The sequence below is a fragment of the Acanthochromis polyacanthus genome, chromosome 1 (genome assembly GCF_021347895.1).
Source record: "Acanthochromis polyacanthus isolate Apoly-LR-REF ecotype Palm Island chromosome 1, KAUST_Apoly_ChrSc, whole genome shotgun sequence".
NCBI classification, from domain to species: domain Eukaryota; kingdom Metazoa; phylum Chordata; class Actinopteri; family Pomacentridae; genus Acanthochromis; species Acanthochromis polyacanthus.
The window spans coordinates 49,758,972-49,783,265 of record NC_067113.1 but is presented as its reverse complement, the minus strand read 5'-3'; the positions used below and the strand labels follow the sequence as shown (position 1 = coordinate 49,783,265).

At 39.0% G+C, this 24,294-nt stretch overlaps 3 protein-coding genes across 3 annotated transcripts; 2 read left to right on the top strand and 1 right to left on the bottom strand.

Moving 5' to 3' along the window:
- Positions 1–272: 272 nt before the first annotated feature.
- On the top strand, positions 273–6,155 carry LOC127534277 (hemicentin-1-like). Its single transcript, XM_051948931.1, has 7 exons — positions 273–648; positions 739–1,008; positions 2,434–2,682; positions 2,753–3,016; positions 4,013–4,288; positions 5,483–5,731; positions 5,817–6,155. Exons 1-7 carry the CDS (start codon positions 393–395, stop codon positions 5,837–5,839), a joined length of 1,587 nt encoding a protein of 528 aa, XP_051804891.1. The 5' UTR covers positions 273–392; the 3' UTR covers positions 5,840–6,155.
- A 1,266-nt stretch (positions 6,156–7,421) lies between these two features.
- Positions 7,422–17,408, bottom strand: rpap3 (RNA polymerase II associated protein 3). The gene is made up of 17 exons (XM_022189353.2): positions 17,258–17,408; positions 16,881–17,043; positions 15,513–15,671; positions 15,315–15,422; positions 15,108–15,235; positions 14,882–15,003; positions 13,567–13,640; positions 13,352–13,486; positions 13,100–13,227; positions 11,560–11,681; positions 11,403–11,473; positions 11,125–11,211; positions 10,000–10,178; positions 9,692–9,863; positions 8,877–8,974; positions 7,859–7,959; positions 7,422–7,762 (listed from the first exon to the last, which is right to left on the bottom strand). The coding sequence occupies exons 2-17, from the start codon at positions 17,031–17,033 to the stop codon at positions 7,677–7,679; spliced, it is 1,923 nt and encodes a 640-aa protein (XP_022045045.1). The 5' UTR covers positions 17,034–17,043; positions 17,258–17,408; the 3' UTR covers positions 7,422–7,676.
- A 1,205-nt stretch (positions 17,409–18,613) lies between these two features.
- atp23 (ATP23 metallopeptidase and ATP synthase assembly factor homolog) lies at positions 18,614–23,276 on the top strand. The gene is made up of 6 exons (XM_022189352.2): positions 18,614–18,848; positions 18,935–18,980; positions 20,404–20,485; positions 20,591–20,728; positions 21,191–21,274; positions 22,669–23,276. Exons 1-6 carry the CDS (start codon positions 18,701–18,703, stop codon positions 22,870–22,872), a joined length of 702 nt encoding a protein of 233 aa, XP_022045044.1. The 5' UTR covers positions 18,614–18,700; the 3' UTR covers positions 22,873–23,276.
- The last annotated feature ends 1,018 nt before the right edge of the window (positions 23,277–24,294 follow it).

Below are 24,294 nucleotides of genomic sequence, written 5' to 3'. Positions count from 1 at the left end.
TTTTGTTTTATTTTGTTCTTTCATGTAGCATCATCCACCAGCCCTGTTTTCCTTTCTTTTATTGCTTTTGTGTTCATTCTGTCCCTGAGCAACCAAAGATACTGTATCTGGTTATTTTTGTTGCACCCAGCTGACCCTAGCGGTTGGGTCGTAACAGGAATCAAAATTTTGTTTTACTGCACAGAAGACCGTTTTGAGTAGTCATGGTTGCTCTGCTTCCATAGAGGTGCAGGACTTTAAATTGCACTGAGCAAAAAATGTCCAGAAACTGCTTGGGGTTCAGAGGGTTTGGTACCACTTTGGTTGCATTCATGTCCTGATCCAACTTTGAGCATAATTCTTCCTCTTTAGCTTTATCTGATATCAGCATCTCCGGCGACAGCACGGTGACGATGGGCAAACTGTACACCTTCGTATGCTTCGCTCAGTGCATCCCTCAATGCACCTTCACCTGGACCTACATGGGGAAGACTTTCGAGGGCGACAAAGTCCAGATACCCATACTGAACAAGGGGCAGACAGCAAATGTCGAGAGTCGCATAGAGATCACCGTCAGCGACTCTTCTACAACTGAATCTCTCACCTGTCAGGCCTCGAACCCAGGGACGCATCAAACCATCACCACAACCAAGAACCTCACCGTCATCGGTGAGTCTGTGATGTTGCTTCTGGTGGATTTTTGAAAGAGAAATGGTTCAAGAAGCATTCATGTTGATTCTGACCGTTTTCTCTGCACAGATCCCATCTCAGTTCGTCCCTCCTCTCAGGCTCTACCGGTAGCAGAGACAACCTTCACCCTGCAGTGCATCGGATCTCAGAATCCAGCCTCCATCACGTGGCTGAAGAACAAACAGCCGATGACGGCTTCAGAAAGAATTAGTTTCTCTGCTGACAACAGCTCGGTGACCTTCAGTCCTCTGCTGCAGACAGACGACGGTTTATACCAGTGTGTGGTTTCAGAAGTCGACACTCCGATAAAGTCTGTCGGCTACCAGATGCTAGTAGACTGTGAGTGGATTCCATCAGTCGCCTCAGTAGGCAGCAAGACATAAACAGGTTTACATGAATAAACTGTAGAGTAGTGAAGCACCACTATGCTTGCCAACAATAATATCCAGTATTTCTTCTTTATATTGGCAAACATACAGTAAGTCTTACATGCAAATGCACCTTTATAATGGTAGGAGTTATTGAGGCACTTTATACTGCATCCTTCTTATCATATTAAGTCAGTTACATGTCTGCTGCTGAGGCCCATCTGTGGTGGAAAGTAACTAAGTACATTTACTCAAGTGCTGTACTTTAGCAAAAGGTTGAGGTACTTGTATTTTACTTGTATATATTTCTATTGTATGCTACTTCATACTTCCTCTCCACCATGTTTCAGAGATTGCACTTCCTGCTTCACTACTTTTATCTAGCAGCTTCAGTTACTCTTAAAAGGAAGATTTTACTCAATTGATAATATAGCAAGTGTTTAAAATGCAGAATGCTGCTGAAGATTAAACCAGTGGTTTTCAACATTTTTTTCCCCAAAAAAATCAGGGTGAAGTCCATCATTTTCCATGCTTAAAAAGCTGCCACAAAAATATTACTTTTGTTTCTCACTTTCACCGAGTAAACGTTTTACACCTGCACCATGAACACCAAATGTTCATTGATTTTCAGCCTTTAAATGTGGCAGTGAGGTCAAAAATGTCAGTTTTAAATGGTTACACTGGGGAAATATTTTGGTCCTTAAGATCTTCAGTGTAACATTTTTGTGAACTCGGAGGTTGTCATTGGAAAATTTCCCGCAAAAGTTTTAAAAAAAAATCACGAATGAAAGGGACAAAAATAGCCCCTTTGGTCACACAAATTGCTAACAGCTCCACCAAATGGGGATTTTCCTCTCTAAACCTCTATTCACTTCAATAAACGCTCAATTGATCGAACATCTCATCAAAAATCTGAGAGTAGAGAAAAACAAAAAAGGGATCAACGCATCAGAACTTGGATTTTTCTTCTTTTGTCTCCCATTAATCTGTTTCTGAATATAAAACTGGACATAATATGATTCAACCTGATTTACTTGTAATGGAGTATTTTTAAATTGCTGTATCAGTGCTTTTACTTGAGTAAAGGATTTGAATATGACCACTGAAGGGCATAGAGCTGCAAGAAGTAACATCACACCAGCCAAAATGAGATAAAAATGCCTAAAATATTATGTGAGTGAATGAATGAATGTAATGAAAGTAATCGTGAAACATTTGGTTCAGATGTCCATTTGTCTGCATTTCATTTGAATCATGATGCTAGTTGTAGGCATGATATTGCATAAATGAATAATAGTTTTCTTTTAACCTTCTTTTCAGACCTATAATTTGCCACATATTTCTCCTTGTTGAATTAATAACATGAATAATTAGTGTGTTGTACCTCTCGCTGCAGATGGACCGTCCTCAGTGGTGATCAGTGGGGTCGATGTGGTGACTGTGGGGATACTTTATGGTTTCCAGTGCTCAGCCAGCTGTTACCCCAACTGTACATTCACCTGGATCTGGGGAAACTCCACCTCTGAGGGCTCTGAGTTCAGCCTGAAGCTCAGTGAACTGCAGTCAGCACAGAACCTGACCTGCACGGCTGTAAATCCTGCTACTGGAGAATCAGTCACTGCTCAGAAGACACTGCAAGTCACAGGTGATAACAACAACATTAGTCTTGTTTGTTTGTAATGGAGCGACATTTTTAACCAGATCTGTATTTCCAGCTGGACCATCCAACATCCAGATCATCGGTCCAACCTTCCTCACTGCAGGAATTACGTCAAACTTCAGCTGCTCTGCTCACTGCTTCCCCTCCTGCAGCTACTCCTGGACTGGTACCTCCATAGAAGAAGAATTCAGCTCTGAACAAGGAAGCACAATCTCCATCAGTCCGACTAACACCACCACCTTTGAGAATCTCACCTGCAAGGCTCAGGACACGGTGTCACAACAATACATCTCAAAGAGTCTGGCTCTGCTGGTGGCAAGTATGTGAACCAACACTTAAATGGTATTTATGCAGCAAATAAAGCAGATTAGACATTTCCACTGAGCTGTAATGTTGTACATTCAATAAATCATTGTTCATGTGACTGCAACTAAGAATTAACGTCATATTGAATTTATCAATTGGTTGGAAAAAAAAATCAGAAAATAGCAGGAAATTAACCAAAATAGCAGTCTGTAGTTTCATAGTTAGCCACAACAGCAGAATTAGTATTGTTGATTAAATATTTTAACATTCTAGCTGTTTCCCCCTGCTGCCAGTCTTTATGCTAAGCTATGTGAGCTGCTTCCACACTGTAGCTTCATATGCAGCTTTATGCTAAGCTAAGCTAACTGAGCCGCTTTCAGACTGTAGTTTCATATTTAGCCACAACAGTAGAATCAGTATTGTTGATTAAATATCCTCACATTCTAGCTGTTTCCCCCAGCCATGAGTCTTTATGCTAAGCTAAGTGAGCTGCTTCCACACTGTAGTTTCATATGCAACTTTATGCTAAGCTAAGTGAGCTGCTTCCACACTGTGGCTTCATATGCAACTTTATGCTAAGCTAAGTGAGCTGCTTCCACACTGTAGCTTCATATGCAACTTTATGCTAAGCTAAGTGAGCTGCTTCCACACTGTAGATTCATATGCAGCTTTATGCTAAGCTAAGCTAAGTGAGCTGCTTCCACACTGTAGCTTCATATGCAACTTTATGCTAAGCTAAGTGAGCTGCTTCCACACTGTAGCTTCATATGCAACTTTATGCTAAGCTAAGTGAGCTGCTTCCACACTGTAGATTCATATGCAACTTTATGCTAAGCTAAGCTAACTGAGCTGCTTCCACACTGTAGCTTCATATGCAACTTTATGCTAAGCTAAGCTAACTGAGCTGCATCCAGACTGTACTTTCATACTTAGCCACAAGAGCAGAAACGGTAGTTGATTGAATGAGCTGAATATTTAGAAAACAATTAAAACCCCCCGCACATTCCAGTTGGGCCAACCAAGGTGGAGATGGTGAAAGCCAACAACATGCTGGTTCCTGAGGTTCTGTACGTTCTGCCTGGATCTACAACGGAGCTGCAGTGTTTGACCGACTGCTTCCCCACCTGCTCCATCACCTGGTTTTACAACAACACACTCCTGGCTACAAACGCCTCCATACTGTTCACACCTGACACTTCTCAATACACGACTGACCTTACCTGTGTGGCTTCTAACCCGCTGTCAAAGGAAAACAAAACAGCTGAGACCACAGTTGTTGTTCCGGGTAAGAACAGTCAATTTGTTTATGGTTTTTTGAAAAAAATTTACCCCCCCAAAAAAGCCTCTTTCATGTCAGAGTGGAAACAGATTTCTGCAAAGTATTGTCAGTTAACTATAATAAATGACTCACCTATTTCAACACAGGTGCAGCCAACTGACACTAGAAGTCACATAATTAGTGAAATGAAGATCACCTGAGTGCTCTTAATGTGTCTCAGTGGTTGTTGTATGAAGACACCTGCATCTGGAAGGTCCAGCCTCTGGTGAATTCTGACTGTAGCTACACTATGAAGACAAAAAACACTCCAAGTAACTCTGCTAAAACTTACTGAGAAATGCAATTCAGGGGTTGCATAGAAGAAAATTTTCAAGTTACTGAATATCCCTTGGAGGACGGTTAAATCCATCATTAAGATATGAAAGGAATATGCATGAATCTGCTGAGAGTAGGTCTCCTTAAAAAACTGAGCCACTGAGCAAGAAAGAAACTAGTGAAGGAGGCCATTTAGACATCTATGACTCCTCTGAAGGAGTTACAAGCTTCAGCAGCTTAGATGGGAGAGAGTGTACAGACAGCAACTGTTGCCTTTTCTTCACCAGTCAAAGTCTTATAGGACAGTGGCAAAGAAAAAGTTACTCTTGGGAAAAGTTAATTATTAAACTTGACTAGAGTTCACCAGAAAGACACAATGCTTAGCAGACACCAAACAGTGCACATCATCACAAATACACCACCCCCACTGCAAACCACGGTGGTGGCAGCATCATGATGTGAAACACTGTAGTGATGGTATCACGACGTGAAGCATGGCGGTGGCGGCATCAAGACGTGAAGAATTCAAGGTGTATTATATCCATGAGTACTGATTCACCAGTGACTAGACCTTACAGATACAGGAGTCTTTATATTACAATAACTTGAGATGCATTCAATTGCTTATTATACATTGAATTTTTTTAAATTAACTGATGTTACTTGGTACAAATCTGTCTCCACTTGGACATGAGTCTTTTTTGGGGTAAATTCTTGCCCACAAAGCCAAATGAAATTGGCCATTACTTGAAATTGAAAAACAATAAAAGTGGAAAACTTTAAGGGGTATGAATGCTATTATAGGCACTAAACGGGAGTTGGGAGTTCGTAATTTAGCTCTGTTTAGCAAACAATGCCACGACTGCTGTGTCTTTGGTCTTGCAGATGGACCTAAAGACGTGGTCATTTCAGGGCCAGACTCTCTTGACATCGGGGTCACAGTGAGTTTTAAATGCTCAGCCGAGTGCACTCCGTCCTGCAGCTTCACGTGGACTCTGTATGGTAACGACATAAAAGGTGATGTTATTGACATCACCGTGAACCGACACATTTCCAGTGAATCCATCAGCTGCCGGGCTGAGAACACCGTCACTGAGAGGACGGCGACGGTCAACGAGACGCTCGGTGTGTCAGGTGGGCTGCTGTCAGAGCTTTTGAATGTATTTAGATGCAGTTTAAAGTTAGTGTCTATTCTAATTTCTTGTGTTTTTCACTGCAGAACTTCAGTGGTGCGGCTGTTGAGATGTTAGACGAACTGTGTGAACCAGTTTCTCCTGTTAGCGGCTGAGCGCACACACGTAAACGTTGGTTATCTTTGTTATCAATGATCCTAAGCGTATGGCTGTATTTGCTTGTGCTCTCTGACCAGGGTGGTTCCCTGCCTTCGACACAAAGCATGCTGGGATAACCTCTGTGTGACCTGAACACGAGATTAGACCTGCATTGAAACAAAGAGTGTGCTTAGTTATGAACTACATAAAGCTCGTCTAATTTCAATCACAATCTATTCCCATTTGTCTTGATGTCATTAATAAACAATGAGCTGCTTTAATGATTACCTGCTGCTAATTCATCTGCACATCTGAGAGGCGACAAACCTGAGATTACCCAACGTTAAATTCTAACAAGCTGGCATGTAACTTACAAAATACTGCTTTATTTGTGGCTCAGTTTACTGCAACTAAATACTTCTTGCAGTTGTCTTCACCACTTTAGCCAATAAAGTTTTTAAAATGAAAATATGTCGAGCAGTGAGGGTGCAAACTACACGAGTCCCTGGTTTCCCACATTTCTTTTCTCTCTCCACTATAAAGGGAAAAAATGCCAAAAAAAGAAGAAGAATTGGAAGTTTCAACCAATGCAGAGAACTCCCAAATTCACATTTATGCTTTAATATTGTCTTTAACAAAGCAGGATGTTGGAAATTCACATTTCCTGTTTGTAGAAAACGTCTCACATCTGAGTGAAATATCTGCCATTAATTTTTATTTTCCTCTTTCTGTGTAGCTTGTCTTCATTTTTTTATTACCGGTGTTGCCTGTTCATGAATTTTTAACCACTTACAGATGCTTTAACCACTGAACACCAGGCATTTTCTGGTGTTTTATGCTCCTACGACATTTTTACTCACTGGGGGTTCATTTTTCACTGAGATATAAAATCCTGCATCTCTATGGAAACAGGTCAGCCTTGACTAGAAATACACAAAAGACTTAAATTATTGGTATTGTGCACCCAGTTATGCCATAAAACACAAATAAATGAGACTTTTCATTTCACAAAAGCTGAAAAAAAAAAACCTTGCTTAAATGAGTACAGAATGGTTCCGAGTTATAATTGTTTACTTCTTACATTTTTAATTGGTTTCTAGACTTGTTTCCTATCTGTTCTGTGTGAACACTGCCTTCAGCTCAGCCGAAAAGCCTCAAAATTTTTGCGAAGTAACTGTTAGTCACAGCTGAGTCACTGATTGTTTCACAGTTGTGCCAAAGGTTGCTGAATTTTTTGTTTTTGACAGAATCTGGGAAAAACCAACCGCTTTTTTTAAACATGAGACATGGAATAAAGCAATTTTGTAACACATGGTGATTAATTTTCTCAATTAAATGTCATGTTACAGATAAGTAGTGCAAGGACCATCAAAAAGTTGAAAATCAGATCATTTCTGCTTGGACAGATTCTAGCTCACGTAAACGGTGAAATTTTGGTGAGATTTTTTTAAAAGTCAAAATTACAACATCATTTTGGAAGAGTAAAGATGCACTTGAAGATGCAGAAAATCTGACTTAAGTCAGTGAATTTAATTATGACACAGGAACGAGGCTTTTCACTGGATTGTTTTTTTTAATAAAATACATCAAAGTCTGGACAGCAGGGGGTGAATTTCCAGCCTCTAACTCTGAATACACTCAGTGTAAAGAGTACAGATGTCCATATTCCCTACAGCTGAGCAGTCCTGTTCAGTGGAAGGGAACTGAATCAAAGTTTATTCAGGTATTAGAATATAATTAAATTGTTTAATTGGCTTTGAAATCCTAAGTCTGTCGAAGAGGCTGCAGATTTGCCTGAAATCCGAGAGTCACACGCCGTATTTCTTCTGTAAGGCGGCGACAGACGATCCATCCAGCTCGGCTTGGTGAAGAAAGTCAAATAATTCTTTAAGAACTGCAGAGAAAAGAAAGTAAAGAAGAGGAATTATCAGCATGCTGGAATGTAGGGATGAAAAAAATGAGCAGAGCGGTGAAAGCGAGGAGACTCCACCTTTCTTCTCCGAGGACGACATGAACATGACGGCCATGTCGAAGCGTCTCACACTCGCTAGGCTGCTGAGGGTTTCCATGGTGACGGCTGGAGCTTCGTTCCTGCACAGAAACTGGTCTGAATATACACTAAAACACCAGACAGGTTCTTCATGCTAAAAAATATTTCTCCATTTGTTTAGTTACTGTTTTTTCTTGTATAATAAGAAGGAAAAACAAGAAGAAGAAGAAGTTCTATATAGATAACATCTATATATGCACACTACCATTCAAAAGTTTGGGGTCAAAATGTCCTTATTCTTGAAAGAAAAGCAGGTTTTTCAATGACGATAACACTAAATGAATCAGAAATCCAGTCTAGACGTTTATTCTAGCTGGAAACGGCTGATTTTTAATGGAATATCTCCATAGAGGTACAGAGGAACATTTCCAGCAACCATCACTGTGTTCTAACATTGTGTTAGCTAATGGTGTTGAAAGGCTAACTGATGATTAGAAAAACCTTATGCAGTTATGTTACACATGAATAAAAGTGTCAATGTTCACAGAAAACATGAAATTGTCTGAGTGACCCTAAACTTTTGAATGGTAGTGTATACATCTAATTTTATATTTATATAAAAAGTGGAGAAATAGAACAAAAAATACAAATTGTAAATACAGAATTTCAATACAAATAAATCCATTCAACAAATAAAAAATTCAATTCACAAAAATGTTAAAGCACCAAAAATGCCTTTAACATACACATTAAAGGAAAGAAAACAATACAGATTTATGGAATAAAGGCGAAACGATAAATGAAATAAAAGAATAAAGACAGTAAAAAATTTTAAAAAAAAAGAAAGAGAACAACATACATTTTACGTCTATTAAATCAAACTGTAAATGTGTCTGTTCTGACTTATAACAAAAAAATGTAATATAATGAATGAGGAATGGATAATATTCATTAACTACAAATAAAACCAGTTCAGATGCAGATATTTTTTCCTTTTAGCTGCATTTAAAGAACTTACTTGATGTAGAACTCCTGCATCGTCCTCAGGATCTGATTGAGGATGTCGGGCTCGAGGGAGTTGTGGAAAATCTTCGCGTACGCTTCAGGGGTGATTTGCTGCAAACCAAGGAGTAAGAACAAGAATGAAATCAAACTAAATATTCAAGCCTTTTCTTTTAAAGTTCCTCTTTACTGTAATCTCAGTCATTTTCAAAGTACAGCAGGACGAAACTACACGTTTTCAGGATCGTGTACATCAACAGCATATAGTATCAGTACATCCTAAAACAATTCGCATTTTGTCATAAAGTTTAGACTGAGGCTTGAAACATTGCACTTGACATGTAATTAATATAGAAAACAAGACAGCTCACCTTTATGTTGAATTAAAATCTGAAAAAATGAACTTTTTTATTATATTTTGATATGCTGAGATGCATTAGTAGTTTTCTCATTCAACCCGAGAAATAATCTCCACCATGTTTTCTATAAATAAACACAAATACTGCAGCAACAAGGTGCCTCAGACGGCTGTTTAATGCCGTTTCCTTTTCATAAACTGACCACTAATTAGCTCCTACAGTGCGCATCATATCATCGTATTATTTTAACACTGGTACAAAACAGCAGAAATGTCCAAACTTGTAGTTTGGACATAAGAGGCGGATTTTTAAGTGTTCAGTTCAATTTTCAGCATTTCATGTTTGATTTGTTCGTCAGATTTTCAGATCCAAAGACTGAAAGAATTTCAATCCTTGTATTTAAAAGTCTAGTTTTCAGGTGATTTGAAGCGTCGCTTCAACCATCTCACTAAGGAGAGCTCAGAAGTCTCACCCTCAGGTATCTGTAAATGACTTGCGGCTGCTTTCCGATCTTGCGGAAGTCGGACTCCAGCTGGAAACTGTTGGTTGGTGGAGGAGGAAGCTCCATTTCTGTGGCCGATGGTTCAGGAGGACCAACTGTTTCCTCTTTTGCTGCCTCTTTGGTCGGTTTATTTGCAGGAAATCTGGTGAACAGAAGCAGAACACCCGTTTACTGAGCAGTCGTTCGAAAATGGACAAGAAAAAATCCCCAGACAGGGGGACCAGCACACACAATAAAACAACTTTTATAGATGATGCTGATGAATAAATATCCCTCACTGGTCAGATGTGAGGGAGGGAGAGTCTGAAATCTCCTCGATTTTGATGATCTTGGCACTCGGTGATGTGGACAGCGGAGACGATCCGTCCTCGGCCTCCTTCATCACCTCCTGGATGACTGATTCAGGCAGCGTCACTTTTCCGCTGATTTCCTCCACGTTTATCCTCCTCAGAGGTTTCTGAAGAGCAAAGAAAACGAATAATTATGTGTTGGTGAAGTTCATAAAAATAAAAAACACCTAATTACTGATCCTCATCATTCTAAAGGAGCTAAAATGTAAGTTTCAGGTGCTAAATATTGAGTCTATGGTGCCACCTGCTGGACAAAGAATGTTGAAGCATGTAAAGAGAAACAAAGGTAAAGAAACAAAGGTAAAGAGAAAAAAAACTGTTGTTTCCTTTGAAGGAAACAACAGTCAAAGCTACAGCGAAATATAAAGATTATAAAGACGGAAACCACCATCACATTACCCAAAATCAACATAAATACATACATTTTATTATGAATTTATTTTGTTCTGACTGAATTAATCTTTTGGTATTTAAAATTTTAAATATATACACTTGTGACAATTTGCAGTCATCTTAAGCCTCTGAAATCCAAAATCCACCAGCAGCTTTCAAATCATGTTATCTTTTTTAAAATATACAAAATTAAACCACTTTTCAAGCCACAAACTGTAAAAACAAAAAAACGGCAGATTTTCAACTCTCCAACAGCAGCACAACTACTCATCTGACATCCGTCGTACTGTCGGGAAAATTTACCAAATCTAATCTTAAAATTGTGACATTTTATTGAAATTATCCAACCAGATGTTGTAAAAAAAACAAAAAAAAAAAACAAAACAAAACATAAAATTCTGCAGTTTCAGCACAAATGGGAGGTCATTAGTGGCTCTGCAGTGATCAACAGTAATATGACAAAAAAATCATGTTTAATATACTTTTTATTAATGTATGAATGATGTAAGATTGAAGCTTAAAATATTTTTGATCCAAAATTCCCAACTTCACAGCAATCATTGGCTGGTTAATTAAAGGATTCCTTCATCTGCAATGCAGTAACAGAGAATGAGAGTACACTTTAGAGGAAGATTAATAGAGATTTTTAGAGAAACTCACAGTTGAGCGCAGATGTTCTGGCTTGTCTATGGGCTGGACTGTTCTCCTCTGTGAGCTCTCCTCTGCTTGAAGAAGACCTGTGGAGTCCTAAAACAACAAGTAAGAGAAAGGAAGTCTGTAAGCTGAATTAAACTGGAATGTACTCATTTATTTTAATGTAGAGCTTCCACACTGGAGAGACAGTAGAGGAACAAGATGTGAATTTCAACATTCATCTGACTGGCAGGGCTGTTTCTCTTCTTTGCCATTTTAGACTCAAATGTTTCACTGAAACTTACAATCTGCAGCTTCTGGAGTTCATTCAGGGCCTGTTTGTTTCCTGGTTCCAGTTTCAAAAGCTGCTGAAAGTCTGTGACCCACAACAGAGGAAAAGGTAAGAATGAATTCAACAGCACAGAGTCAGAAAAGCAGACACAGTGTTGTTCTGTGAAGCACCTTGTTTGGCTTCTTCCAGTTTTCCTAAAGCCGCTCTGGCTGTTCCTCGGCGAGCGAAAGCTTTGGAGTAAGTGCTGTCCAGGGAAATGGCTTTAGTGCAGTCCTCCTCTGCCTCCTCATACCTGCAGCAGGAAAGAGGAAAAACATAAAGAAACGGTGTGTCATGACCGTGCTGCTACAACTTTACTCACTGTAGAGTCATTTTTCACTGCAATCTAAAGTCCTGCACCTTTATGGAAACATATGCATTTGAAAGCTAGAAAGTGCACATCTTGTCATCAAATACTGGACACTCTACGAAATGCTCAATGTTTGGCATCTCTTTGTCCTTTCAGTCATCAATGCAGAGCGCCCATAGGTGCCACGAGAAAAGCCTTCAAGTTATACAGCAAAATTGTGGAGAATGTGGAAGATGGCAGGTGAGTGCTAACACTACAGTGAAAAAAACACCAGCAAAAGCGCATTACAGCTTGGCACCAAATAAATGTGTTCATCCAGCTCGACTGGAAATAAAGCAGCCATATACTGAAATGTTAAACCACTGAATGTGTTAAAGAAATACATCACTAGAAGTAGAGACAACTTAAGAATGACAGTTAGAATGCCATAAATCATAATTAACAAAGCTGATTTTCTTTGCCTATTATAGAAAGATTGAAAAAAAAATAACACAGGTGTTACTGATACTTGGAAAAAAACGGTGGCTCTATATACTCTGAACACATCATCTAACAAATTTCTGACAATTTGTTCATTTTTGAGCCAAGCTATGTGTATTTTATTGCTCCAGTATGTTTTGTTTTGCTATCAAATCACACTAATTTTCTTCCATACTTGTCAGACGCTTGCTGTGCAAACACAGCCTGTATTCATCCTAAAAACTCCCTGATTTTTTTGTTATGTGACTGTTGATCGCAGTTGAGTCACTAATCAGTTTCTGATTGTGGTGGGGAGCCCTGAATTTTTTTTCTTTTTACAGAATCAGGTTTGAACAAATGGTTTATTTTTGGTGTATTTATTAATGAGACATGCAGAATGAAGTGATTTTGAAGTTCAAAAGTGAGTTGATTTTCCGAATGAAACAGCACATTACAGAAGAGTAGTTCAAGGACAGTCAGAAACTTCCAAACCTGACAATTATCTCTTCTCTTTTACGGTTTCTGGCTCTGATAAATGATGTAATTTTGCCGATTATTTTGTAAAGGCAACAAACATGCCGACTGGTTTTGGGGTGGAGAGGACTAAAATTTTAAAAAGTTCAGTTCCATTGATCACATCTACATTTAATAACATAAATAATATTCATACACATAGTAAAAATAATACAAATAAATATTTAAACCAAATTTATTTGTCTCTATACCGTTATTTTTACAGATTTTTCAAAAACATAAAATGCTTTTAAACCCATCGCCTGGTTTTGAGGATAAGAGGGTTTAATAAAAGGGGGTTCAGTTCCATCGATCACATCTACAGAGAAACAACTTTTATTTTTGTTTTAATTCCTCTAACTGTCTCTCAAGTAAATCTATGTCCTTACTTGTCCAGTCTGAGGAAGGCCATGGCTCTGTTGGCAGGCAGAAGGACGTTCATGCTGTCGGCCTCCATTCCTCTGGTGTAGCACTCCACAGCCGCTTCATATTTTCCTTCTTTGAAATAAGCGTTTCCCTGACAGACGCATACAATAACCGCGTTCACTTGGGAGTTAGTTTGAGATACATCAGGTTGTAAAACAAAGTAGTAGATGACGCTAAAACATGTCAGGTAACTGTTAAACTGCAGTAAAATTTACTCTGTCTTTCTGGAGAACCGCCTCCTGTCTTCTCTGCTGATCCTCCAGCAGCCTGTGCTGATCAGGATCCACTGTTGGAGCTGCTTCTTGTCGCGTCGCTTCACTCTGGACGGTAGCAGCCTGATGTCCAGAGGTCTGAACCGGCCAGAATAAAATTAGAACATTAGAGAATAAAGAGCAGAGAGATGACCCTAAAATAACCACCATGAACTCACCTCCTCTTTGATTTTCTTTATTTCATTCTGGGCCTCCACATTTCCAGGATCGAGCTTGAGGACCGTCTCATAATCTGTTGAGAAGCAGAATTATGTCGTCATCTTCGTCAGCTAAAACACTTGCTTTGCCTTTTGAACGGTTTAATTGCTTCGTCTCTGTATTGTTTATTCTTTTCACACATGATGGCATTTATAAATATCATTTCTACCCCATATAATCACACTCAAACCGTGCATACACTGGATGGCTTCATGACAAATATGGTGGACTCCATCTTAACCAAACAAATTTATCTGTCTTTCATGTAAACAATGATTGCATTCCCAGCATTCATCAGGCTTATTTGTAAATTGTTTGGTAAGTTTTATCCGGCAGGTTTGTTCCCAACAAAAACAACTTTTCTTTCCTGGATGCCGTTGGATGTTGACATCATGTTCGGTCCTTCATGGTGTCTGAGCCTTCACAAAAACGCTTTCAACTTTCCATTGACAGTACCTGTGTAAAGGCTGAAGCACTTAATCGTCTGGTTTGATCCGTTTTTCAGAACTAAGACGACCACTGCAGCTCTGATCAGTGGCACTATGACTCGGTCTATACCTTCTGATTACTACTGCAGCTTATTTTAGCTGTCCATGGATCAATCTGTATTCGCCTCCATTTTTGTGAAGTCACACAATCAGATCTTTCGGTTTCTCTGACATGTCTATCTGCCATGATGCAGATAGACACTGAAAATTTAGAAAGTTCTAATGCCATTTTTAGAACCTTGTTCATGCAATTGGGCTAACTGGAAACCACAGGTGACTCAATATTGTTTGACTCGTCACTGGTTTTCTATCAATCTTCTTTTGAATCACAGATGTTTCACTTTTGTTGCATTGACTTCCTACTTTGGGCCTCTATTCTAAATACAGTCTTTCTCAAGTATCTGTTTTTGACTGCTCACAGAGGAAATACTCAAATTTTCCACTCAGAAATAAAGCAATCATTGAGATATTTTCGCCATTTCTGCTCTCTGTTGATTTTTTGTTTCATGTTCGAAAAAGAAAATGAGACTCTTTCAAACTGTGCTCAACCTTTTCGATCATTAAAATGAAAAGAAACAGATTTAAATTTTCATGGAAATCAAATAATCACTTGTTTTTCATGTCTGACAGGAAAATCAAATGACTAAAAAAAATACACAGACCAACAGGTAAGGCGTCACATTGGATTCATCAGTAAATAAACAACAAGCAGCTTTTGGATTTTTCCAATTTTGACTTCTTAATTGAAGACATGAAGAATAAATGATGCTCAGTTTCTGTTTGCTACCTTCTAATGCAGATTCATATTTCTTCAGTGCAACACGAGCTGCTCCTCTCCGTGCAAAGGCTTTAACGTAGTTACCATCAAGGGCGATCGCCAGGTTGCAGTCAGATTCTGCTACGGCATATCTGCAGAAAAAAAAAAACACTTCTTCATTTACAGATCCTCAAAATCCTCCAAACATCCTTTACTGAACAACACAGCAGCTAAATGCAACATGCAGTTTACTTACTTTTTGAGTCTGAAGAAGGAGGTAGCTCTGTTTGTGGGAAGCACAGGATTGTAAGGATCTGCACCCATCCCTCTGGTGTAACATTCAATGGCTTCGTCGTATTTCCCATCTTTAAAAAACTTGTTACCCTGGAAATCAAAGCATAACCCACTTTAGTTGTTCTCCCTTTCTGTCTTTATTTTCAAATACTTGTGGAACAATATTTACCTTTTCCTTCTCTGCCAGCGCTTTCTCCTGATCAACTGCAGCTTCCTCAGAGTCGGACTCGTTCGACTCGTGACATTCCTCCTTATCCATTTCTTCCAGAGCTTTGTCCTGCAACCAGAAGAAAAAAATAAAAGCTGTAGTGGACTTCCTTCTTGTTCAAAGTACATTTGAAAGGCTCTCAAAGACAGTTTTCCTTACCACATCAAACTTGTCCCATGATCGATAATCGTATGCTTTTATCCTCGATGCTTGTTTGGTCTCTTCTGCTTTTGCGTCACCGTTGCCACTGAGCTCCGTCTTCTTCTTCTCTCGTTTTTTGTTTTTGTAGTACTTGTTGCGCACAGGTGGGAGGTTTTTCTACAACACAGAAACAACAAGCGGATGACTCCTGATAGATATTCAACCAGGTCTTCAAATGAAAGGTTAACTACAAAATGAGTGAATAGATTAGAAAGGTTTGTTCAGCCTAAAGCCAGAGTTCTCAATGTCTCCTGCTACATGGAAACTGATGCTGCACAGCTAACCTAACCAAACCAAACTGTATGCACTGTGTGGCTTTGGGAATCTAAATAAATTTAATTTGTAATGCAAAAAGTACATAAATATATATTCTATGTTTGGTCCTGATTTTTTTAGGCACACAGATTCCAATACTGATTAGTCTATTGGTATTTATCACAAAGATTATTCCATAAATAGCATTCATTTCCCTGCGATTTAGCCAAAAACTACAGATCATGATAAAGAAAGCCTGAGTTAACGAGGAAAGCTGATAACCACCATTGTGATACCTGTTATCTGCGAGAAGGGTTTTACGTTTTGTCAGGACAGTTAACTAAACAAATCCTGGTTATGCTGAACATGTTTCGTGGCACACTCCTCTGGAAGTAGGTCAGACTAACTAAAATAAGCCTGGTTTATTTGATAAACTCTCTTTATGGGAATGAATTAGCTTGAAAGCAAGTCTGATTGGCTGACATAAGTCTGGCTTGTTTGGTACACTTACGTTATGGAACCTAAACAGCGAGAAAGCAATTCAGAATAAATGGAAGAAGCCTGGCCTAATTTGGTAAAGTCACTTCATGAACTGTAAAAACCTGAAAGTAAGTGAAACAAGCCTGGCTTATAGGGAAACTCGACTTATGGCGAAATAATGTAAGTCAGGCTAACTGAAATAAATGAGGCTCAGTTTATGGAACTAAATAGTCTAAAAGCTAAATGAATTTAGCCTGACTTATTTAGTAAACCTGCTATATGAAACTGAATTGAAATAACCTGAAAATAACTCAGACTAGCTGAAACAAGTCCGACTTATTCGGTAAACCTGCTATAACGAAACAAAACAAGCTGAAAGTAAGTCAGACTAACAGAAATAAGCCTGGTTTATTTGGTAAATGCACTTATTGGAACCAAACTAATGGAAGTCAAAGCAACTAAAGTAAACCTTACTTGTTTGGTGCATACTGATGAGCTGAAAAGCCTAAAAGCAAGTCACATCACTTAAAATGAGCCTCGTGTGTTTGGTAAACTCTCCTGACATGGATGTGTGTCTCCAGCAGGACACACCTCAACCTCCTGGACTCCTCCGGTCCTCAGCTCCTCGTCCCTCCTCTTCATGTCCGTCTCCCAGCTCTCCAGCTCCTTCATGAAGCTGTGCAGATCCTCCGCATTCTGCCGCATCTGAAGCTGCAGCTCAACGGCTTTGTTTCCTCCGGACATGTTTTCCTCCCTGTGAAACACACATTTGTTTTTTTTGGGGACAAACTCTTTAACACTTGTTATCCTTCAGTCCGAGCAGCAGCAGCAGCAGCAGCAGCAGCAGCCCAGTGGAAAACACGAGAATCACGCTGCGGCTAACAGCTAGCTGGCTAGCAAAGAATCACTTATTTAGAGTAAACAGCGGATTAAAGCGACTCTGGGGTAACTTAATGTCTGTAAGATACCTTCCGTTTCTCTCCTGAGTTGACAGGGAAAACGTAGCTGCAAACAGTTTTGCTAAAAGCTGCAGTAAAAAGTGTCGTTTTTCACAGGTTTCTGTTTATGTTGGGAGCCATGACAGCGGAGTCCCGGCAGCCTTTGCGGCGGCGGAAGTAACCGAAGATCGTCTATATACACAACAGACAATCTGCTTCAGTGATCTTTTATTCACTTGTTAGCATCTATGCTAGTTAGTTTGTAAAATGAGATACGCAACAATGATAGATTTGCAAGTGCAACTAAAAAAAAAAAAAAGAATCCAACAACTTAATTGTTTTTGTTCTTTCATATATTTTGTATCTATTGCACATAAAGTAAAATATTTAAAGCCCATTTTTGTTTTAATCTTGATACTTATGGCGTATAGTTAATGAAAATCCAGTATCTCAAACTACTAGAATGTTTCCTAAGATCAATAAATTAGAGAAGAGTCTAGCTTCTGTAAACTATGTTCATTTACGCACTTAATACTTGTTTGAGGCTCATTTACCACATATTACTGCATCAGTGTGGCTTGATTTGATAGTGGCCTTCATTTCATTCCTATTTCTGGGCCAAGAGTTTTCTATATTCCTCCTGACAATATACTGTATGGGGTACTATGGGGTTCAGGTCAGGTGAGTTGGCTAGCCAGTCAAGCACAGTAATACCATTATCAGCAAACCATTTGGTTGTAGTTCTGGGAAATTGGCAGTTCTGTAAATCTTGCCAGCAGATAGAAACATGAAGTGCTCTAAAATCTCCAGCTAGACGGCTGTATTGACTTCAGACTTCATCAAACAGTGAAGTAACACCAGCCAGTGACGTTGCAACCCATATTATTCATACAATATATATTTAGAATATATTTTAATTGTTGCAAATGGAAAAAAATAGAACATGACAATTTCCACCATGTTCCAGAGCACTCAAATGAAGTATTTACTGGAATATACTATGTAAATGAATATATATTCCAAATATATATTCTAAAATTGATTGAAGACATCTCTCGCACCAATGCCAATTTTTAGCTGGAAGAAAGAAACCGGTGAAATTTAAAAAAAAAAAGTGTAAATCACAATTTGGCATGAGTGTCAGTGAGAACAACACTAAAAACTGTGGAGGTTTGATTGTGGTTTTGGTCCACAAATCCTGTTTAGAGTTAACGCCTTTCTCCACACATTTAAATAGACGATCTTTACACACTAACCTGCCTTGAAAAGGAATTTAAAATGTTTTTTTTTATTTATTTCTTGTTAGGTTTGTTTTTATTTTGTGACATTTAGGAGAAGGACGATATGGAATAAGTTGAAAATAAAAATTAATATCCCTTACCTTTGACCTGTAGTGACCATGTGATCTACAAAACAGCGATGACCTCTCTTGCTAGCTAGCGGCTGCTAACGTCTCCAAAAGTGTTTCCCACCATGGACCAGACTAAGCAGGATGAGGAGGAGTACGGATACGACCTGTTCCCGGACAGAAACCCGAAAGACAAGAAGGCGTACTTCGGCCAGAGCCTGTTCACTTTCAACCACAAGTGTCGGGTCATGTTGCAGTTCGCAATGGAAACCAGTAAGTAGCTACTGCTAGCTTGATTAGCCGTTTAAAGGTAAAAGCTGTCAGTGAATGCTAACTGTCTCCACCTGTGCTTCTCTCAGGTCCTTATGCCAAACTCCTCCTCAGTGCCATGAAGAATTCAGGATGGTACGTGTCATTAAAAAAAACAACCGTTGCCATATTTGACTTTCTACTGCCAGTTTCAAATTCCTAAAAATCCTGGGAATATTTCTTGTTTACGTAGAGTCTAATGGTAATGCCATTGAACCTTCCTTTTTTGCTCCTGTCCCATTTTTAATCACTGTGGACTCATTTTTCACTGCAAAATAAAGTTCAGCACCTCTATGGAAACAGAACAACCGTGACTAGAAGTAGAGAAAATCCAAAAAATGTGTTTTGTGTAGTATGAAACAGCTAGGATGCCACAAATCATAAAAACACAACTAATCTTGAATTTCTCTCATTCATTTTTCAAATATTGAAAAACATGAAATCAATACATAGAACATTTTGACAATATGTGTGTGTGTGTGTATGTATATATTTATATTTACGTTTTTTTTTCAACCTCTACAAATTAGGTGTCACATTACTCTGCACATGAACTCCAGAAAGATGTTTCTCCATGCTGAATGTATCTTCCAACACATTACTGACAGCTGCTCTGTACAATGCTTTTGAGCCATGCTGAATGTATTTTATTGCTATAAAGTATTCTTTATTTTGCTCCCAACCTCTCTAATTTGCTTCCATATTTGCCTCCTCTCCATGAATCTTTGTCAAGTGACTGAATTGTTTGAAGCTGAGTCACTCATGGCTTCATAGTTGTGCCAAGGAGCTCAGAATATTTATGTTTTTTTTACTGGACCTGTATGGTGCAAGCTATTTATTTTTGGCAAATTTTTTAATGACGCATGTACATAAAAATATTTTATAAATATTTTATAAATTTAATTTTCCAAATAGAGCTACATATCACACATTATCAGTTCAAGGACTGTCGAAAAGTTGAAAATCAGGTGTGTCTTTCTGTCTTAATAATTTCTGGCTGTGATAAATATCGAAATTTTGATAACATTCCTTTTAAAGCCACCGATGAGCTTTGGATTTTAGAAGGGTAAAACTAATAAATTGGTTTACTACGACATGAAAAAATAAGTCAGAAGCTTCGCCTCAACGTTGCTAATTGATCCTCATTTTAAACTTTAGAGCATTTACTACATACATGCAACAAAACTCAGATTCCTGCACTAGCTTTACAATTAATTCAGTTAAAATTTTCTTGCCATGGAATTGGCAAATGCTCCTGGACAGATGATATCCAGTGCATCTGAAGCAGGGTTTAAACTCTGGTGTTAGTGATTTTATAACTTCACGTTGTCCACCTCGTGTAAAGCACCATGACATGTTTTACTGAGTGGATGCTGAACTGAATCTTACTTTTACAGTAATAATTTTGCAAATATAATCACAATATCTGTCCAAAAAATCGCAATTAGATATTTTCAACGTTACTTAATATTTGCTCCAATATGTGTCTGCATCACTTTACGTTTCCCGTCTGATGCAGCAAAATCTTTAAAGACCGACATTTCTCCTGCGAAGATTGTGACGGGACAGTCAGCGGCGGCTTCGATGCAGCTTCTTCTCAGGTAACAGAGATAACGATTTTTTTTTTTTTTTTTTAAAAACATGCTACAGGTTGCTCTGGATTATTACGAAGACTCGACTTTTCAGTGTTTGATGTTTGCTTCCAGATCGTCTTGTGTCAGAACAACATCCGCCAACAGGCACACATGAACCGAGTCGTCACACACGAGCTCATCCACGCCTTCGACCACTGCAGAGCTCACGTCGACTGGTTCAACAACTACAGACATCTGGCTTGTTCTGAGGTGAGCTGCCACATGTTTGACTTCTTGTTAACAAATCTGCTGAAAGTGTTTCCTTATAAAACATTACAAATGTCAAATATTTTGTCCTAACTTGCTATCAGCTTCCCCTTTCACAGCTAAATTCAAGATGTTATGTTAACAATAAGCAGGTTTTGTTGAGCCGGCTCACTCAAAAAAAGCCCAGCTATGTTAATCTTACATTGTAATACACCTCTGTGCAGAAAGTTATGTTTTCTTTATTTGTTGCTTTTTCATCTTTTCCAGATTTTTGCCCGCTGCAACATTAATTTTAGGTCGGAGTTGATTTGAGGCATTTTATTGCCAAACATCCACATTGAATTTTCTCCTTTGTATGCGTTACTGTTATGTTTCGTTGGAGCTAAATAGTTTCAGTAATCCTCACACAGAAAAACATGACACCTTTGCTGATTATTCAGAGGCTTTCTTGTGTCGGTGTTTCAGATTCGGGCTGCTAACCTCAGCGGAGACTGTTCCTTTTACAACGAAGCTGCCAGATTCAACTTTGGCTTGAAGGAGCATCACCAGGTACTTAAACTGGGTTGAATACAGGATGTAGCTTGGACTTTTCAGCCTGCGTGTTTGCCGTGAACCTTGCCAGGCTCGCCACAGTGAATGCAATCCTGACAGTAGGGCGAAGCTATAAATGCCTTTTGGGAGGAAAAACAACCAGTAATGAGTTTAAATCAGTGTTTATTGTAGAACAAGAAGATATCCTCGCTTTATTTTTATGTGTGATTTTGGTTCTTGTGGCTTACTGGCATTTTATGAATTACCACCACAATTCTACTTAAAGTTGTTATTTTTCCAGAGAGCGTTCAATACGTGTCCTTGTATGTCTGGCATATTCTTTCAACCAAGACCTAATGTCAGGGGAGTTGCTCCATGGTCAAACATAGGATAGACGCCAGCCCCCCATGACCCTAATGAGGATTAAGAGGTGTATAGATAATGGATGGATGGTTAAACAGCCACTTGTGACTTATAACAATGCAAGCAATATAATCCATGGAGAATCACAGGTTTTGTGAGTGGTCATGTAGAAATTTATTATTGTTTATGGTCTGTCAAGTGACAAGTTTTTGTCAAAATCTTGTAGACACTCATCAGTCAGATGAGTAATTGATTCAGTTTGGTCACATCATGACTGACACGATTTTGATGATAAACTCCCAGTGTGTTATTTAAAATGCATGTCTGTGATTTTCACATATTTTATTTCTTTATTTGGTATGAACAGTGCACACTAATGAACGCCTATTTATACAGCAATGGGTGTAAATATGCCGGGTTGTAGCAACAATGCTAATTTACATCCGCAATCCCTGGGTAAAAAAAAAAAAAGATGTAACAGTCATACATAAAACAATAAGTCATAATAAAATCACACTGCAAAAAATACACAAAGAAAACATGACAGTAAAACACACAATAAAACATGGAAAATAGGCAATAAAAAGACAATCGGTCACAAAATGTACACAAAGAAGTTATAGGTCAATGGTCACATGATTGGTTCCCTTTCAGCCGCTGTTTAATGTGAGATTCGTAAGTTGGTAACGTGGGACACTCCCTTATGGAGAGTGGAAGACTGTTCCAGATCTTATTGGCCTTCACAGAAAGAACATTTTGTCCGAAGGTTGTTTTTCTGTGTTTATCCTCACAGTCCCCCTAGAGGAGGCCCTGGTCCTGAGACCTTCTTTTAAAAAGTCAGACATGGGGGGTGGGCCGAGTAGCCAAAAGAAGCCAACTGTAAATACAAAATAAAGTTGAAAAATGTAGTTTTTATGCACATGTGGTTAATTTAAACTCCTTACTGGCATTTCCTAGAATGATAGTCTAGTCAATGCATCTCTTGTTTTTTTAAATACAGAATGTAACCTGCACTTAACGGCCTCTAAACCTCTGTTCTCCTTGGACAGGAGTGCGTCCGAGGCCGAGCCCTGCGCTCCATCCTGGCCGTGAGGAAAATCAGTCGAGAGCAGGCCGAGAAGGTTGTCGACGAGGTGTTCGACTCATGTTTCAACGACCACGCGCCTTTCGGACGAATCCCACACAGCAAGAAGGACGCCAAGTTCGCCTACAGAGATTACGCGAACAGAGATCGATATTATGCAAACCTTTAGTGTCGTCACATTCTTTTTTTAAAACTCCTGAAGGTGCTCAGCCTCAACCAAATGAACTGAGCGTTGAAACCCTTCAGAAGGGATTCGACCTTGAAGCGAAGGAAGAAGCGCTACATTTAGCGTTCAACCTTTTGGGACGTTAATTCTGTGTGACAGGATTGTAAGAGCTGATTTGTTTTGCTCTCACCTCAGTGATTTGTCAATTATTTGTAGGTGATTAATGGGTGCTTTTGAAGGAAACACAAGAGTTCCTTCGTGTCCATCAGTGCTTGCTGTGAAAGTGATTTTTTTTGTTGTTTGTTTGTTGCAACTTTGACCTCCATTAAATTCCTGTAAATACAGCTGGTTGTTCTGACAGCATCAAACTGTATTTGAATTAAAGTTTGATTCCTCTGTAAAAGTTGCATTTCTGCGCCTCATCTCAAAGTTGTTTTTGAGGACGAGAGTTGACCTTGTTTTAAAAAATGTTTGAATTTACGACTTGCCCAAAGAAGGATGAGTGCTTAGAACACATTAATCCTAAGAGAGGACTCTTCAAATTAGCATGTGAGATGAGGAAAGTGGGAACAGTTCTTCGGCGACAACACGGTCAATTTTGTTCACATCTGTGCAGCCACTGTAAAATGTCATTGCTGACATCTTTATTGGACATTAGCATTTAAAGAATCTCGTATCCCTCCGCAGAGATTAATGAGGGAAAAAGTTATAAGGGAATTAGCCTCATAATCCCCCCGTTCCTCCTCGTTCTCCTCCTCCAGTCCTGCCTATCTCAAAGACAACAGCCTCTGCATCGTAATCACAAAGTCACTCTGGTGTTGGAGTGTAATATACCAAACTCAATATCCTCAGAAGGATGAGCGTGGGCTCAGAACAACAAGGCGAGTGGGTGGGACAGGAGATTAGGTTAATTTTAGAAGCTTAGCGGAGAAAATGATGAAAACGGCCCTTCAAGGCGGCTGGGATTAATGCGAAGCAAACACAAGAAGACAAAAGACGAGAAATGATATTTGGATTTGTGCAATGTCATACAACTAAATGAATGAATCATACAAAACAATAGAATTACTGGTGCAATTGTAAACATATCAAATGCGAGCTGCCAAATACTTTTAGAATACAATTAGACATGTAAAAACAAAGCTGTGAGTTTGTAAGCGGAATTACTTAATGCTCAGGACTGTAGGCGAGATGTACTGAGGTCAAGAGTGCAAACAAAACCACCTCCATGGAAATGCACTCATTCATGGGCGCTGCTTAATTAGCGATCTGCTGAAAAGTGTACAGGAGGAGACTTCAGTCATAGAATAAATGGCTAATTCAAGAATTGGAGGACATTTGGACTTCAACATTTTTGAAAAATATACCTTCTCTGATTTACAAGAAAGCCAACAGAGAAATGTTATTTTTGGGGGAACTCCAGAC